The 19,207-nt window shown below is 50.9% G+C and overlaps 1 protein-coding gene across 2 annotated transcripts in view; it reads left to right on the forward strand.

Annotated features, from left to right (window-relative positions):
• Positions 1-19,207, forward strand: part of LOC138250331 (drebrin-like) — a 387,037-nt gene that overhangs the window by 85,037 nt on the left and 282,793 nt on the right. For both annotated transcript variants that reach the window (XM_069205131.1, XM_069205216.1), the window contains exon 2: positions 17,951-18,003. In XM_069205131.1, the coding sequence (XP_069061232.1) occupies positions 17,951-18,003 (53 nt within the window). The remainder of the gene's footprint in view (positions 1-17,950; positions 18,004-19,207) is intronic.

Here is a 19,207-nt window from a genome sequence, read left to right on the forward strand (position 1 = left end):
ACAAATGTTTTCATTAGTAAAGATGGAAGGTTGGAGACACCTGATTGTTGGGGTACGCACAGAGGGGTCCCTGTGAGGACTGCTTGCCCCCAGCTGCAGGAACAGAACAGTTGGACAGGGGGTGGCTGTAGCAGGGGCAGAAGGGCTGCAGCAGGGACGAAGGCAGAGCTTGAGAGAGGGAAGGAGCAGAGCTTAAAGTAGGCCGGGTCCTGCCGGTGCTCAACACCAGCATCTCTAAAAAGCAGGCGCTGAGACGGGTCCCCATCGGGGCCTCCGTGTTTCCCCCACCCTCAGGGTGAAAAATAATCTTAATTCTGCAGCAGTCCCACCCTCCACTGCCTCTGATGTAACTTCAAAGAGACTCGTTACAGGTCTTTCAGTCTCATCATTTCCCAACTGAAGCATTTTCAATATTTTATACAACAAAGCAATTGTGTGCTGTTTATTTACCTTATGCAATTACTACCATTGACAAAGCCAATAGTCCTGGCTTGTTGTAGGTGTAGTGTCACTTGTTGCATTGTACATCTGGATGCAATGACTGAAAGAAGCAGTAAAAACCAGTTGCAGCGCACCATGCACTTGTAATTCTTCGCCTCTTGTATCTTTACTTTGCCTATTGTGAAGCGCTCTGACACCTTCGGGTAAAGTCCGCGCTATATAAAAACGCATTAAATAAATAAATAAATAAATGCACAGCACAGATTTTTATCTAATGTGCTTTGAAGCCCCGCCCCCAGCTACATCAGCCACGCCCCTTCCAGAGACCCTCCGGTGTTTTCATCCCACTTACAGCCCTGGGAAGGAGGCTGTGTGAGAGAAGCCAGTGATGGGCAGAGGCCCATCTGCTTTTAATATCCACAAACCGCTGCTAAGTACCAGGAGAGGCTGGGGGGGGGGGGGGGGGGAGGCAGCAAGCAGCCACGTCACTGGAGGAGAACAGTATTTAAAGGGACAGACCCGGGGCTGGAGGGAGGTGATGGAGGAGGCCACGCCCAGGGGCTGTAACTGTGGGGCCCAGGGCTGGGGCCAGGGTCTGCATCAGGACACGTTTAGATCCTGGGGGGGGGGGGGGGCATATGAGGGGAGTCCACGTGTTTTATCACCTTAGTATGTGCAACGCTCTCTACAGAAGATTAAATAAAATAAATAAAAACTAAAGGACGAAGTTCTTTCCGTGTAATGAAACTTATAAAAAGCTGCAAAGACGTTTTATGTGCCATATCCTGTTGCAAGTTGAGCCAACGGATTCAGTTATGTTGAACATGTCCCCGTTTAACAAGAACAAATGGCCCTGAACACGCCCCCCTCTCCCCCGCGCAATGGTACTGTCCGTGGCAAAAACTCGGAAACGGGTGACCTCGCCGAGGCATCTTCTGCAAAAGTTTTCATCTGCCTGAGGTCGATTGTAATGAAAAATCGTTATGTGGCCAAAAATAGCTTACTGGGGGGGAGGGAGGGGGGAGGGGGGGGGGTAAAGGGAGACCTCACGACCTCACGAAGAGGGGTATTGAGAACTTTGCAAAACTTCCCCGACTCAAAAAGAATGTTCCCCCTTCTCTAGCCGGGGTGGGCAGGAGACCAGACCAGGGGTGCAGTGCCAGGAGGGGGTAATCATCGAGGACTGGCCCCCATGGACCCCCTACATCTATATGTGCTGTGTATATAACTCAAGCTTGTGTATATAACACAAGAGTGCTTATATAACTCAAGTTTGTGTATATAACACAAGAGCGCGTATATAACACGAATGTTCATATAATACAAGACTTTGCCTATAGCACACTATTGTGTATATAGCACAGTGCTCTGTATATAACACACGTGTGTGTGTATAACTCAAGGCTGTGCATATAGCACACTACTGTGTATATAACACAGTGGTGTGTATATAACCGAAGTCTGTGTGTATCACACAAGAGTGTGTATATAGCACGAGACTGCATATAGCACAAGATTATGTATATAACTCAAGGCTGTGTGTATACCTCACGACTATGCATACACCTCAAGACTTTGTATATAGCACACTCCTGTGTATATAACATAGTGGTGTGTTTATAGCCGACGTCAGTGTGTATCACACAAGACTGTGTGTGTAGCACGAGGCTGTGCATATAACTCAAGGCTGTGTGTACAGCACAAGACTAGGTATTTACCTGAAGGTTGTGTATATAACACAAGAGTGCGCATAGAACACACAGTTGTGCATGTAACTCTGGACTATGTCTCACAAGAGGTGCACGGACACGGTTATATAGTTCCTCCTGGTAATGGAGGCCTCTTGTGTCTAAGGTGTGGGGAAGGGAGTGTCCATGGCCGCTCCATCTCAATGTAGTAAGCAACAATAGCGCTTAGAGTCCTTCAGCGCCCACGTGAAGACTGGACGAGGAGCTAAAATGCAGTTGCACAGTCTGCCTGCACCCCGTGCATTAACAGCTGTTTACTGTAACCCAAATGAATGAGGCTCATTTTAAATACCCCCCACTGCCTCGCCCCAGAAGGAAAATAGCTTGGGTTGGCCTGCTGGGACTCACAACAGAGTCAAATAGAGTTACAGTAGATCACAGTGCAAGAACAAGGCAGTGATTCATATGGAGACTTTACATGGGAAGCACATGTCATCGTAAAACAGGGAGTACATGTGTGCTGGGGTGTGAGATCATGGGACAGTGAAGAGAACCTTCAAATGTAAGTAGAATGTAGGCTGAGATCATGAGACAGAGAGAAGATCCTTTAAGTGTAACTAGAATATAGTCTGCTATCATGAGACAGGGAGGAGAGGACCTTCATGTGTAACTAGAATGTAGTCTGAGATCACGAGACAGGGAGAAGGACCTTCAAATGTAAGTAGAATGTAGGCTGAGATCATGAGACAGAGAGAAGATCCTTTAAGTGTAACTAGAATATAGTCTGCTATCATGAGACAGGGAGGGGAGGACCTTCCTGTGTAACTAGACTGTAGACTGAGATCACGAGACAGGGAGGAAGATGTTCAACTGTAACTAGAATGTAGGCTGAGATCATGAGACAGGGAGAAGGACCTTCAAATGTAAGTAGAATGTAGGCTGAGATCACGAGAGGGGAGAAGGACTTTCACATGCAACTAGAATGTAGACTGAGATCATGAGACAGAAAAGAATGCCTTCAAATGTAAATAGAATGTATCTGAGATCGTGAGACAGGGAGAGAAGGACCTTTACATTTAACTAGAATGTGGTCTGAGATCATGAGACAGGGAGAGGAAGACCTTTAAATGTAACTAGAATGTGGTCTGAGATCATGAAACAGGGAGACACAACTGTAGGTAGAATGAGACAGTGAAGATAACCTTCAAATGTAAGTAGATTGTAGTCTAAGATGATGAGAGGGGAGAAGAGAACCTTCAATTGTAAGTAGAATGTAGTTTGAGATCAGGAGGCAGGCAGAGGAGGACCTTAAAGTATAACTAGAATGTATCTGAGATTATGGGGAGAGAAGAACCTTCAAATGTACCAAATGTAGGTTGAGATCATGAGACACAGAGAGGAACCTTCAAATGTAACCAGATTGTAGTCTGAAATCATGAGACACAGAGAGGAGGACCTTCGAATGCAACTAGAATGTAGTGTTAGATCATGAGATAGGGAGAGGAGGACCTTGAAATATAAATAGAATGTATCTGAGATCATGAGACAGGGAGAAGGACCTTCAAATGTAACTGGAATGTTCCTCAGATCATGAGACAGGGAAGAGGACCTTCAAATGTAACTAGAATGTATCTGAGATCATGAGACAAAGAGAGAAGAACCTTCAAACTAACAAATGCAGGTTGAGACTAAGAGACATGGATAACAAGACTGTCAAATGTAACTAGAATGTAGTCTGAGATCATGAAAAAGGCAGAGGGACCTTCAAATGTAACTAGAACATAAATTTTTCTTTTGCGGGTGAGCATGCTATTTTTTCAGGTGACAATATGTTAGAGAGGCTTCCTTTAGGCACATGTAGCATGAGCTAGAAAACGTAGGCTGCAACAAATGCAAATATGCATGTATATTTTATTCACACCCGTGAAGTCCTGCAGCAAGGAAGGCAGATTCAAATTATTCAAATGAAATTAGGACAGTTGCAACACTAATAACCCATGCTGTGGGGAGGGGAGTGGGGGTGCAGGTTTCAAGTGTCCACGAGAAGGAAGTCTCAGTGGCTGATTTAGAAGTGGCAAGCTCTTGGAGCTGTTTTTGGGCAGTCACCCTTCCTGTCCCAGCCCTCTCAGGGCATCTGACAGTCTATCCATCCCTGTTCGGCCCTCATAGAGCCCCACCAAGCGGTGCCCCTCTGCCCCAGATCTGCTTCATCCCTGCAGGCAACTCATCTATCTTTGGCCTTGGTAGAATTCGTGCCAGGAAGCCCACCTGTCCTCGGGCCTCTCCTAGCCCCTGCCAGATCATCTACCTCTGTACCAAGACCTCTTAGAACCTGCCGGGTGGTCCACCTCTGGCCCTGACCTAGGCCACCTCCGTCGCAGATGTCTCAGAACGCCTACCAACCAGTCCACATCTGCCGCAGATGTCTCAGAAGACCTACCAACCAGTCCACCTCTGCCGCAGATGTCTCAAAACACCTACCAACCAGTCCACCTCTCCTGCAGATGTCTTAGAACACCTACCAACCAGTCCACCTCTGCCGCAGATGTCTCAGAAGACCTACTAACCAGTCCACCTCTGCTGCAGATCTTTGAGAACTTCTTCTGGCAGCCCACCTATCCCGGTCCCTCACAGAGCCCATGCCAGGCATTCCTCCTACCCATTCTGGGACCTGGCCAGCCATACCCCACCCATATGCACTCTGCTAATCTGGAATAACCTACAAGAGTGCTTCCCAACCTTTTGACTTCTGTGGACCCCCACTTTATCTTTACTGGAACCCGGGAACCCCCAGTGAACCATTATTGGAATCCGGGGACCCCCCCACTGAGTCATTACTGGAAGCTGGGGACCCCGGCCTCAACATTGTTGATGATTTGAACTGCAAAACAATACACAATAAAAATACAGAAACAGACATTCACCAAAAAATACACAAATGATAACACATTTTATTTAATTTGCAAACAAATACAATAAAAAATCATTTTAATAGGAAGCTTGGAGCTTTTCTATATTAATTGAAGCCGCGCATCGTGCATACTATGTTCTGTGTGTGCACCTCACTGCTCCCACAGATCAACCTGAGGACACATTTAATTTTTAGCCTCAATTTCAAATTCCTTGACATTTACAGATGTTTTAAAGTTTTCCTTTCTACATCGAGCCACTTAATGTATATACACTTTATTATTCTGTAAAGATTATTTCTTTTTCGAAGCAGTGGCAGACCCCCTGAGGAGGCTTCGCAGACCCCCAGGATTCCCCGGACCACAGGTTGGGAATCAGAGATAAACCCATGGCTGTGATGCTGTGGGCGGAATGTGCCAATCTCTGCAGGGGGTGCACAGCTCATCCGAAGCCACGCCCCTTCCGCTCACAAGCTTCATTCCATGATTCATAGCGCTGGCACCTGATACAAATAGGGCAAGACAAACATGTTATTTCAATAAAACCAAAACAAGGAAGTGAAACAAGGCAGTGGTGACAGCTCCCAAGAACCCCCCCCCCCCTTTCCAGCAGCAGGACACTTCCTCCTGTCTCCTCCACACATAAGGACGCTTGTTGTGGCTTCATGTAAATATTGTGTACATTGGTTTACTTGGCGCAGAACCGCATGGAGACAGTGGCATAAGGAAAGGTGAGCCCTCCCCCCCCCCCCCAGAAAAGTGCATGGAGGGGCTGCAGTGGCCTTTGTTAGGCCACTGCATGGAGAGTGTTGGTTGCGAGGGTGCAATGCAACAGAACATCCTGTGCGCACTGCAAGGGCAAAGTGGGCTTTGGCCCAGGGCCACAGCCCTTCAGGGCTCCTGATGAAGCCAGCTCTGTTCTACAGAGAGGCATGCCCTGATTACCTTGAATGGTGTTTTAAACATAGATTGCTTTAAATACCATTTTGCTTTAATTAATTGGTGTGGGCAGCTGTCATCTCAGGTGTACTGGGCTGGACACGGGTCATCTATGAAGTACTGGGCTGGACAGGTGTCATCTCAGGTGTCCCAGCCTGGACAGGTGTCATCTCAGGTGCACCGGCCTGGACAGGTGTCATCTCAGGTGTACTGGGCTGGACACAGGTCATCTATGAAGTACTGGGCTGCACAGGTGTCATCTGAGGTGTCCCAGCCAGGACAGGTGTCATCTCAGGTGCACCGGTCTGGACAGGTGTCATCACAGGTGTCCCGGCCTGCACAGGTGTCATCTCAGGTGAACTGGGCTGCAAAGGTGTCATCTGAGGTGTCCCGGCCTGGACAGGTGTCATCTCAGCTGTACTGGGCTGCACAGGTGTCATCTGAGGTGTCCCGGCCTGGACAGGTGTCATCTCAGGTGGACTGGGCTGCACAGGTGTCATCTCAGGTGCCCCAGCCAGGATAGGTGTCATCTCAGGTGTAGTGGGCTGGACAGGTGTCATCTCAGGTGTCCCGGCCTGGACAGGTGTCATCTCAGGTGTCCCGGCCCGGACTGGTGTCATCTCAGGTGTACTGGGCTGCACAGGTGTCATCTCGGGCGTTCGGGCCTACACAGGTGTTATCTCAGGTGTACTGGGATTGACAGGTGTCATCTCAGGTGTAATGGGCTGGATAGGTGTCATCTTAGGTGTACAGGCCTGGGACTGGTGTCATCTCAGGTGTACAGGCCTGGGACAGGTGTCATCTCAGGTGTACTGGGCTGCACAGGTGTCATCTCAGGTGTCCCGGCCTACACAGGTGTCATCTCAGGTGTACTGGGCTGCACAGGTGTCATCTCAGGTGTACTGAGATTGACAGGTGTCATCTCAGGTGCACAGGCCTGGGACAGGTGTCATCTTAGGTGCACAGGCCTGGGACTGGTGTCATCTCAGGTGTACTGGGCTGCACAGGTGTCATCTCAGGTGTCCCGGCCTACACAGGTGTCATCTCAGGTGTACTGGGATTGACAGGTGTCATCTCAGGTGTACTGGGGTTGACAGGTGTCACCTTAGGTGCACAGGCCTGGGACAGGTGTCATCTCAGGTGTACTGGCCTACACAGGTGTCATCTCAGGTGTCCCGGCCCGGACAGGTGTCATCTTGAGCCCTTACCCCTGGGCAGGTTTGCTCCATGAGGGCAGTGCCAGGTATGCCACAAGTGAATCTGCCGCTACAGCCCCCACCTTGTCTTTAACCAAGGGCAGCTGAGTGATAGCCCCCCCACCCCATTACTCCCTCCTCCCCGCGCCCCCATTCCCTGCTGCTCCTGTCCGGATTGTATCTGGGCCACCTCCAAGGTCAGCAGCGAGCGCCACTCTGCCTCACGGGGGAGGCGCTTCCCGCAGAGACCGGCTGCAACTTTCATAATAATGAACTTGTTTTTCTGTGCCTGAGCCCGCCCCCTCCCCCTCCCCCCCGTGTCTTGAGGCCTCAGTCACACGTGATGCAGGCGACGGCCCAAGGTCACACAACGGAAAGGACTCGGAGGTAAAAACCTCACTATCACAAGGCGGAGGCCACACTATTTCCACTCCTCTGACCTGGTGAACAAACTAAAGCGCCTGGAGGCCTCAGACCATCGCCTAGTGCCGAAGCACTGTTAGAACTGCTGCCGAACCCCGCCCTTGAAAAAGGAACCACTCCTGGCTTTGTCCTTCTCAGGAGCAGAATGTGGACTCAGAACCCAGGCACCACCACCACCTACACACCTCTACCTCACTGGCACCTACGCACCACCACCTACAAACCACCACCGCGCACCACCACCTCACTGGCACCTACACACCACCACCTACAAACCACCACCCACGCACCACCACCTCACTGGCACCTACACCACCACCTACAAACCACCACCCACGCACCACCACCTCACTGGCACCTACACCACCACCTACAAACCACCACCCACGCACCATCACCTCACTGGCACCTAGGCACCACCACCTCAGCACCACCACTTTACTGGCACCACCACCTCACTGACACCTACACACCACCACCTACACACCACCACCTGACAAGCACCTACACACCACCACCTAGGCACCACCACCTCACTGGCACCTACACACCACCACCTACAAACCACCACCCACGCACCACCACCTCACTGGCACCTACACCACCACCTACAAACCACCACCCACGCACCATCACCTCACTGGCACCTAGGCACCACCACCTCAGCACCACCACTTTACTGGCACCACCACCTCACTGGCACCTACACACCACCACCTACACACCACCACCTTACAAGCACCTACACACCACCACCTAGGCACCACCACCTCACTGGCACCTACGCACCACCACCTACACACCACCACCTACACACCACCACCTCACTGGCACCTGCACACCACCACCTACATACCACCACCTCGCTGGCACTTATGCACCACAACCTACACACCACCACCTCGCTGGCACTTATGCACCACCCACACACCACCACCTGCGCACCACCACCTCACTGGCACCTAGGCACCAGTACCTCAGCACCACGACTTCACTGGCACCAGCACCTCACTGGCATCTACGCATCACCACCTACATACCACCACCTTTGCACCACCACCTCACTGGCACCTAGGCACCAGCACCTCAGCACCACCACTTCACTGGCACCAGCACCTCACTGGCACCTTCCCATCACCACCTACGCACCACCACCTCACTGGCACCTACGCACCACCACCTACATACCACCACCCGCGCACCACCACCTCACTGGCACCGCCACCACCACCTACAAACCACCACCTCACTGGCACCTACGCACCACCACCTACATACCACCACCCGCGCACCACCACCTCACTGGCACCGCCACCACTACCTACAAACCACCACCCTCGCACCACCAACTCACTGGCACCTGCCCACTACCACCTACACACCACCACCTGCGCACCACCACCTCACTGGCACCTAGGCACCAGTACCTCAGCACCACCACTTCACTGGCACCAGCACCTCATTTGCACCTTCCCATCACCACCTACGCACCACCACCTCAATAGCACCTACGCATCACCACCTACATACCACCACCTGCGCACCACCACCTCATTGGCACCTAGGCACCAGCACCTCAGCACCATGACTTCACTGGCACCAGCACCTCACTGGCATCTACGCATCACCACCTACATACCACCACCTTCGCACCACCACCTCACTGGCACCTAGGCACCAGCACCTCAGCACCACCACTTCACTGGCACTAGCACCTCACTGACACCTTCCCATCACCACCTACGCACCACCACCTCACTGGCACCTACGCACCACCACCTACATACCACCACCTGTGCACCACCACCTCACTGGCACCTACGCACCACCACCTACACACCACCACCTCACTGGCACCGCCACCACCACCTACAAACCACCACCTCACTGGCACCTACGCACCACCACCTACATACCACCACCCGCGCACCACCACCTCACTGGCACCGCCACCACCACCTACGCACCACCACCTCACTGGCACCTACGCACCACCACCTACATACCACCACCCGTGCACCACCACCTCACTGGCACCGCCACCACCACCTACAAACCACCACCTCACTGGCACCTAGGCACCACCACCTACATACCACCACCCGCGCACCACCACCTCACTGGCATCGCCACCACCACCTCACTGGCACCTACGCACCACCACCTACAAACCACCAACCGCGCACTACCACCTCACTGGCACCTACACACCACCACCTACAAACCACCACCCGCGCACCACCACCTCACTGGCACCTACGCACCACCACCTACATACCATCACCCGCGCACCACCACCTCACTGGCACCGCCACCACCACCTACAAACCACCACCTCACTGGCACCTATGTACCACCACCTACAAACCACCACCCTCGCACCACCAACTCACTGGCACCTACGCACCACCACCTACACACCACCACCTGGGTACCACCACCTCACCGACCTGCCTACTGAACGGACCTGTCATTTTTGGTGACACCAGTCTGCTTTAATAAAAAAGGGAGTACAACTGGGGACCACCGCTGCGCCCCACAGATATCCCCAGTTTCCAAAAGGAGAAACCAGGCAATGGGGACAGCTCGTTTCACACCCCCTCCAGTTACGATTCCCAGGGGTCAGTGAGCCTATTTTCCAGGATGGAAATGTATCTCTGACTTACCGACCGGGTTTGGTACAAGGAAGAGGTCTTTGGCGTCCGGTCACCTTAATTTTCCGAACTGCAGGATTTGCGACTGAAAAATGACTTTGTTCATGTGTCCTTTGTTCTTTACAAGGACTTACATATAAGAAAAGAAAACTCACGACACGTGTTCAAAGCAGAGCAGCTGAGAGCTGAAAGGACTTGGTATTTTTCCTAAGAATGTGGCTGGACTGGACTTTCAGCTGCGGAATTTAACCAACTTATTCTTGTGCTGTTAAGAGCCCGGGGTCAGAAGGTTCGCTCCAGGAATGCAGGGTAATTAAACTTTAGTTTATTTTAATATTTGCTGATTCTTTGACTGTTTTTTTCCTGCAGCAACCCCCTCCCCCACCTCTCCGTGGCAAGAGTCACAAACCGTGTTTTTCCCTATCGGTGAAGTGGAAGGAAACGGTGCCTTGTGCAAATAATGCACTACTTGTGCACAGATGTCTCACTTGTGCACAGGGCAGGGCCCGAAACACGAGGGCCTGGTATGGTTTAGGGCCGTGGTACCAGCCTTGGGAGTCTCATGTTTGCACGCCTCTGCTCCCCTGGGACGCGCTGTGTGAGCTTGTGTCAGTGTTTTAGTTGTACAGAGTTAGGCTGTATATGCTTCAATGTCAGACGGTATTTACCCAATTCACCCTAATACTGGCACAGAATGTAACCTTGCTCCCAGGTTAAAGAGTCCCACTCACTGCTCTGGCAAAACCACCAGCCTACAAAACCCAAGCAACGCCAACAGAGCCCCAGGCAAAGCTTCTCGTGGTCCCAGTGTGAGTGTGAAGTCTGACTTTACTAATCCACCCAGCTAACCACATACAATACAGATCTGTTCTTTGCAGCAGGCACATTAACCCTCTGCGCTACTTTATGGGGGTCAAAACCGCCACCAAGCAAAACTCTGATGTGTCTCTCTAGCAGGAACATTAACCACAAGAGTTATCTTGACATTTTCATTGCTGCCTGAAAAGCTGGACGCAAAAGGATAAATGATATTTTATTGCTGAACACCCAACACCCTGAGGTCAGTGCCCCCCTTGAGGTCAGCACCACGTGCGGCCGCACCGGTGGCATTTCCCTAAAGCTGGCCCTGCACACAAATCACTTTAGTATGTGTGGCGTGAAAAGCTGCCCTAATGCAGGCCATACCCAAATCTTTATGTACACTGGTCACCTGACTCCTGGGCTCAAACGTTTGTGTTCCATATGGTGGGCGGGGAGGGCATATGCGATGGGGGCTCATTCTCCGCATTCTAGCCTCTGCGAGAGTACCGCATCAGCCCAGTAGGACTGACATCGAGTGAGAGTTTGCTGTTCTTTTTCGGGTCAAAGTAGGTGAGGATGGTGTGCGCGGACAGTGCTTGTTTAATTGCCTGCAGTGCCTGTTTCTGTTTGTCTCTCCACTTCCAGTGGGTAGATGCCTTAGTGAGTTTGTGAATGAGGTTGGTGAGGGTGGTGAGGTTCTGCATGAACCCTTCCTTAGGACGTTTTTTAGGTCTATGACGATGGTTGGGTGCTGGTGCCGATTGAATGTCACAGGCTTTAGCTGGATAAGGGTTACTTGTTTTGTGGAGAAGTGGTATTCAAAAAAGCTTATTTCCTTTTTAAGGAACTCACATTTTTCCTTGTGCAGCATGAGTCCACTGTCTTGAAGGCTCTCTTCTAAGGTGGGCTCGTGGACCAGGCTATCGTTGCTCACTTTGAACACACACGAGAGTCCCACCAGTACTCCCCTGATGATGTCTTGGAACACCTTGGTGGCACTGGAAGTGCTGAAATGAAGGTGCTTCTCAGTTCGAGGTGGGTAGAGAATGTGGTGATATGATGTGACACAGGCACCAGGACAATCTGGTGATACCCTGACCTTAAGCCCATTTTGGAGCGGCAGCAGGAGCCTGAAAGCTCTTCCACAATGTCATCAACTGTTAGGATCAGGAGTCTTTCTCTCTTTATAGTCAGGTTTGGGAGCCACATGTCGACACATATTTTTACCTGCCGGGCTGTTTTGGCTTGCTTGCCATGACGATGGGCGAGACCCATGGGGTTGACCTCTTGACTTTTTCGGCGATGTCTTCTGCCTCAGGTTTCTGGAGCTCTGTCTTTACCTTCTGCTTAAGGTGGAAAGCTACCCACCTGAAGTGCAGGCCAACTGCTTGTATTGATTGATTGATGTGTGGATGGACTACCCTGCCCTTCAGGCCGTCAGTGCCTTTGAACAGATGTTTGAATTTCCCGAGAAAGGAGTTGATTTCACTGACATGGACTTCAAATGTGAATTTAACCAGTTGGCCCTGTTCTGGTGTTTGGCAGCTTAAGAGTGTGTCTGCCCAACCTTGAGTGATGAAGATTTTTGCTCTGGTTGAATGGCTCTGAATGATGCTTGCCGACAAGACCCCTGGTAGGGGAAGGCATGGCGTGGTGCCAAACGTGTACACTCTTGTACTGGTGGGGCAAAGGGCTGGTGGGACGGGCATTGCTTGGTGTAGCTCCAGGGGCAGTTTGCTGATCAGTGCCCTAGTGTCTATGAGCGCTGTGATGGATTGGCTTTCCACCGTTATCCGCCAGTGGGGTGCTGTCTGGGCTCTCTTTGGGATTGTTTGACAGCATGGATTAAATGTACTATACTCTCTGGGCGTCACCGTCCATGTCCTTGTCTTCCATCAGTGTGGTTGCATCATCCATGTCATTGATGGGCTTTTTTTGCAGGACCTCATGGAAGGGGTTGTGGAGCAGCAGATGTTTGCATAGGCAAAAGAGTCCCTCCATACTGAAGCATCTAGTGTCCCCTGGTGGCCACAAGAGAGAGAGAGACTCTCCCAGTGTGTGTGAGACAGAGTGCCTGAGTAAGAGACAGACGGAGAGAGCTGGACAGACAGACAGAGTGAGAGACTGAGAGAGTGTGTGTGTGTGTGTGTATGAGAGAGAGAGAGTGACAGACAGAGAAAGATAGAGAGAGAGAGCTGTTGAGGTAGAGAATATGAAGCTGAGAGTTCAAGCAACTAAGGTAATTAGTGAGGGGGGTCCAAGGTCCCCGGTAAGGTACCCAAAGATTGATAGATGTGTTTGTCCCAGACGCTCATATCTTGAGTTGATTGAACAGTTATGAGGTTGGATACGATGCTCAAGAGTTAAGGCAACTCTACCACGTCACTTCCTTGTTAAAGGGACTGACGTCATTGGAAGAATGCCTGAAAGTGACAGCTTGATGGAGGCCCAGGTAAGGTGGTCTGGGCTAAAGCCGGTCCTGGACATTGAGTGAGAGTGGTGTCCATGTGTGTGACTGGACTGAATGTATTAGAGGCTAGAAGTGAAGGATTGCCAGTCCCTTAATCAGTTAATGATGTCAGAGTGATGCAGAGAAGAGTGTCCCACTCTGATTGGCCAATGGATGGGAGAGGCGGGGATACAGATTCTCCTCCCTATTAATACAGTCCATTTGTTAAGCAACAAAAAACTTGGGAGCATAGTTAAACTTGTTTTGTGCTGAATTTGCGTCATTTATTTTTAACACAAATTCGGTGCAAAACTAACTCCATATTTATACTTTGGGGCTAGACCCATCTAGCGCCAAATATATGGAGTTAAAGTCATTTTTTGGACGTGGAAACCTACTTTGCGTCAATGAGATGCAAAGAAGGCGTTTCAGTACAAAAAATTACTCTATGGCCATATTTATCCCCCCCATGCTAAAATCACACAGAGGGGGAGGAGGGGTCTAATAATGGTGCAAAGCTTGCTTTGCACCTTTATTTAACGCCTGGGTCAGGGCAGGCATTAGGGACCTGTGGGCCTATTTCCATTGTGGAACACCATGGAATAAGCCCACAGGTGCCCTTTCCAGGCCCCAGGGACACTCCCACCCACACCAGAGGGACAGCGGAGGATGGGGGACCCCATCCCAGGTAAGTATAGGTAAGTACAGGTAAGTATTTCTTGTTTTTTTTTAAGTGCCATTGGGGGCCCTGAAGTGGTCCCCCCTACATGGCACTGGGTGCAACGGCTATGCCCAGGGGACCCTGGTCCCTTGTGCTAGCCATTGGGGTGGTGGGCCTGACTCCTGTCCTTTCTAAGACAGGAGTCATGTGGTATGGATGGTTAGAGTCATTTTTTTTTACTCTAGCCTGCCTAACGTAATTTTTGGGTGCAAAACCCCCTTCTTCCATACCGCCAGTGTAGGAGGCTGGCCTGGTTTGTAGTGGTACCAAAGGGTACTTACACTCTGCACCAGGTCCAGTTATCCCTTATTAGTGTAGAAGAGGTGTCTAGCAGCTTAGGCTGATAGATAATGGTAGCTTAGCAGAGCAGCTTAGGCTGAACTAGGAGACGTGTGAAGCTCCTACAGTACCACTAGTGTCATATGCACAATATCATAAGAGAACACAATACACAGATATACTAAAAATAAAGGTACTTTATTTTTATGACAATATGCCAAAAGTATCTCAGTGAGTACCCTCAGTATGAGGTTAACAAATATACACAAGATATATGTACAAAATACCAAAAATATGCAGTAATAGCAATGCAAGCAATGTACAGTCACAATAGATTGCAATGAGAGCACATAGGTATAGGGGCAACACAAACCATACACTCCAAAAGTGGAATGCGAATAACGTATGGACCCCAAACCTATGTGAGCTTGTGGAGGGTCACTGGGACTGTAAGAAAACAGTGAGGGTTAGAAAAATAGCCCACCCCAAGACCCTGAAAAGTGGGTGCAAAGTGCACCTTAGTTCCCCAGAGAGCACAGAAGTCGTGATAGGGGAATTCTGCAAGGAAGACCAACACCAGCAATGCAACAACGATGGATTTCCAGACGAGAGTATCTGTGGAACAAGGGGACCAAATCCAAGAGTCACACTCAAGTCGTGAGTGGGCAGATGCCCAAGAAATGCCAGCTGAGGGTGCAAAGAAGCTGCCACCGGATGGTAGAAGCTGTGGATTCTGCAAGAACGAAGAGGACTAGGAACTTCCCCTTTGGACGATGGATGTCACACGTCGTGAAGAAGCTTATAGAGATATTTCCATGCAGAAAGACCGCAAACAAGCCTTGCTAGCTGCAAGGGTCGTGGTTAGGGTTTTTGGATGCTGCTGTGGCCCAGGAGAGACCAGGATGTCGCCAATTGTGTGAGGAGACAGAGGGGGCGCCCAGCAAGACAAGGAGCTGACTCAGAAGCAAGCAGCACCCGCAGAAGTGCCGGAACAGGCACTACGAAGAAGAGTGAACTGGAGCTCACCCGAAATCACAAAGGAAGGTCCCACGACGCCGGAGGACAACTCAGGAGGTCGTGCACTGCAGGTTAGAGTGTCGGGGACCCAGGCTTGGCCTTGCACAAAGGAAATCCTCGAAGAGTGCACAGCAGCCGGAGTAGCTGCAAATCACGCGGTACCCAGCAATGCAGTCTAGCGTGGGGAGGCAAGGACTTACCTCCACCAAACTTGGACTGAAGAGTCACTGGAATGTGGGAGTCACTTGGACAGAGTTGCTGAGTTCCAGGGACCACGCTCGTCGTGCTGAGAGGGGACCCATAGGACCGGTGATGCAGTCTTTTGGTGCCTGCGGTTGCAGGGGGAAGATTCCGTCGACCCACTGGAGATTTCTTCGGAGCTTCTAGTGCAGAGAGGAGGCAGACTACCTCCACAGCATGCACCACCAGGAAAACAGTCGAGAAGGCGGCTGGATCAGCGATACAAGGTTGCAGTAGTCGTCTTTGCTACTTTGTTGCGGTTTTGCAGGCGTCCAGAGCAGTCAGCGGTCGATTCCTTGGCAGAAGGTGAAGAGAGAGATGCAGAGGAACTCTGATGAGCTCTTGCATTCGTTATCTAAAGAATTCCCCAAAGCAGAGACCCTAAATAGCCAGAAAAGGAGGTTTGGCTACTTAGGAAGGAGGATAGGCTAGCAACACAGGTAAGAGCCTATCAGAAGGAGTCTCTGACGTCACCTGCTGGCACTGGCCACTCAGAGCAGTCCAGTGTGCCAGCAGCACCTCTGTTTCCAAGATGGCAGAGGTCTGGAGCACACTGGAGGAGCTCTGGGCACCTCCCAGGGGAGGTGCAGGTCAGGGGAGTGGTCACTCCCCTTTCCTTTGTCCAGTTTCGCGCCAGAGCAGGTCTGGGGGATCCCTGAACCGGTGTAGACTGGCTTATGCAGAGATGGGCACCATCTGTGCCCATCAAAGCATTTCCAGAGGCTGGGGGAGGCTACTCCTCCACAGTCCTGACACCTTTTTCCAAAGGGAGAGGGTGTAACACCCTCTCTCTGAGGAAGTCCTTTGTTCTGCCTTCCTGGGCCAAGCCTGGCTGGACCCCAGGAGGGCAGAAACCTGTCTGAGGGGTTGGCAACAGCAGCAGCTGCAGTGAATCCCCGGGAAAGGTAGTTTGGCAGTACCCGGGTCTGTGCTAGAGACTCGGGGGATCATGGAATTGTCTCCCCAATGCCAGAATGGCATTGGGGTGACAATTCCATGATCTTAGACATGTTACATGGCCATGTTCGGAGTTACCATTGTGACGCTATACATATGTCGTGACATATGTATAGTGCACGCGTGTAATGGTGTCCCCGCACTCACAAAGTCAGGGGAATTTGCCCTGAACAATGTGGAGCACCTTGGCTAGTGCCAGGGTGCCCACACACTAAGTAACTTAGCACCCAACCTTTACCAGGTAAAGGTTAGACATATAGGTGACTTATAAGTTATTTAAGTGCAGTGGTAAATGGCTGTGAAATAACGTGGACGTTATTTCACTCAGGCTGCAGTGGCAGGCCTGTGTACGAATTGTCAGAGCTCCCTATGGGTGGCACAAGAAATGCTGCAGCCCATAGGGATCTCCTGGAACCCCAATACCCTGGGTGCCTCAGTACCATATACTAGGGAATTATAAGGGTGTTCCAGTATGCCAATGTAAATTGGTGAAATTGGTCACTAGCCTGTTAGTGACAATTTGGAAAGAAATGAGAGAGCATAACCACTGAGGTTCTGGTTAGCAGAGCCTCAGTGAGACAGTTAGTCATAACACAGGTGACACATACAGGGCACACTTATGAGCACTGGGGCCCTGTCTGGCAGGGTCCCAGTGACACATACAACTAAAACAACACATATACAGTGAAATATGGGGGTAAAATGCCAGGCAAGATGGTACTTTGCTACAGCCAGCCCCACTCAACTAACATCATTTGTTTTACGATAGCCCACCCTTTGCACCGACTTGCACCATTCCATAAATATGGTGCCCGGCTGGTGCACAGGAACGGCGCAAGCCGGTGCTAAACCTTTTTGGTGCAAAACTGCGTTGGTGCAGTTTTGCGCCAAAAAGTATAAATCAGGGCCTTGCTTTCTCAAAAATATGATATTGTAAACATCAATGGATCTTCAACATATGATGTGGAAAAACATAGATTGTTTCTAAACAGTTTTTGTATAGATTCCTTTAGGAGACTGCAATATGATAGCAATGGTTGGGACAAGTCATTTGTGGCACAATAAATCTGTTAACTGATGGAGCACTGGGACTTAAAGGGGCATCCGCTGGTCTGGGACATTGGCGGGTTTTGGCACCAATGATTGTGAAATAAGTGAATGTGTGCCACAGCTGAGAATGATGTGAACCCAATTACCCACAATCCCCTCTGATCTCCTCTTTTTTTCTGTGTGCAGGGCGGTCTTCACGTATGAGAAACGGAACAACCTGAAACTCTTGGACTCAGGAGGTAAGGATGTTACCTCTCACTGTGCTGCCTCCACTTGATAAATATTTCTGCCTGTTGGTGGATTTCTCTGTCCACAATCATTGTCCAGAGTAACCTTGTAGAGGTGCTTACAACATACAAACTGTAGACTCCGAAGTTTGACTGGTGGGTGTGGTGGGTCGAGGTGCATCGCGCAGGCCACGCGTGTCATAGTTGCCTCACTTTAGTGCCACCTTCATGAGCTCTCACCTAAAAGATGCTGAGGGCCCAGGTATTGGAGAAGCTCGTGTGGGGACATCAACCAGATGTCATGAAGCATGACAGACATGAGACTACCAGACCTGCCAACTTCATCATAAAACTCACAGTGTGGGATGAGGGACCAAGGATGGGGCGGGGCCTGTGGAGAGGTGGGGCCTATGGAGGGGGCAGAACCTTGAGTCCATTTCCCCTGAAGCCAGTCGTGGCTCGCACTAATTGAAAGGGGCTGGGCGGCATGGGTGAGGGGGTGAGGGCCGGGGGGATTGAATTAAATAAAAAATAATAAAAAAACACTTACCTCCGCTCTTGGACCACTCCTCTGCCTCCTCCCGTCTCGCTGCAGAAAGGAACAGGCACCCGGCCCTGGCTGGGCGCTCCCAGGCAGACTGGAAGCTAGTGCTGGCCCTCCCCAGCGCGGCAATCGTGTTGCTGGTCTGGAGAGAGACCCTGTGCGCATGTGTGTTTGGCTGGCCCGAGACGGCCGGCCAAACACACATGCGCTGATAGGGGGAGTGTTGAGCACTCCCCTTCACTTCTCGTTACCCCCTTGGCTCTGCCCCTTTTTCCCCAAAAACGATCATAAACACAGTTAATGATCGTTTTTTGGGAAAAAGGTTTGCAGATGCCTCTGCTGGTGAGGGGGCGGGGTGACGCTCCTCCGCCCTTATGGAGGAGCCGCCTCTTCTGAAGCTCTGAAAGTGCTTCTAAGGAGATGTGGCTATCAAGGTAGGGGGCTGGGCTTTGGAATGAAAATGCAAATGAAGCAGTTCCTTGGTAGCCACAGTAACCCCCAACTCTTCTAACAAAAGAACCTGAAGGCTGCCTCTGATGTCCTGAGGAGGTTGTAAGATCTTGATGGACGTCTGTGAACACAATGTGGGTTGGAAGAGCTCACCGCAGGAGTTTCCAACTCAGACTGTCTACCACCATGTGATCGGCTCCGCACTGGGTGACCGTGTGAAAG

Source organism: Pleurodeles waltl, chromosome 1_1, assembly GCF_031143425.1.
Source record: "Pleurodeles waltl isolate 20211129_DDA chromosome 1_1, aPleWal1.hap1.20221129, whole genome shotgun sequence".
In the NCBI taxonomy this organism is placed as follows: Eukaryota; Metazoa; Chordata; class Amphibia; order Caudata; family Salamandridae; genus Pleurodeles; species Pleurodeles waltl.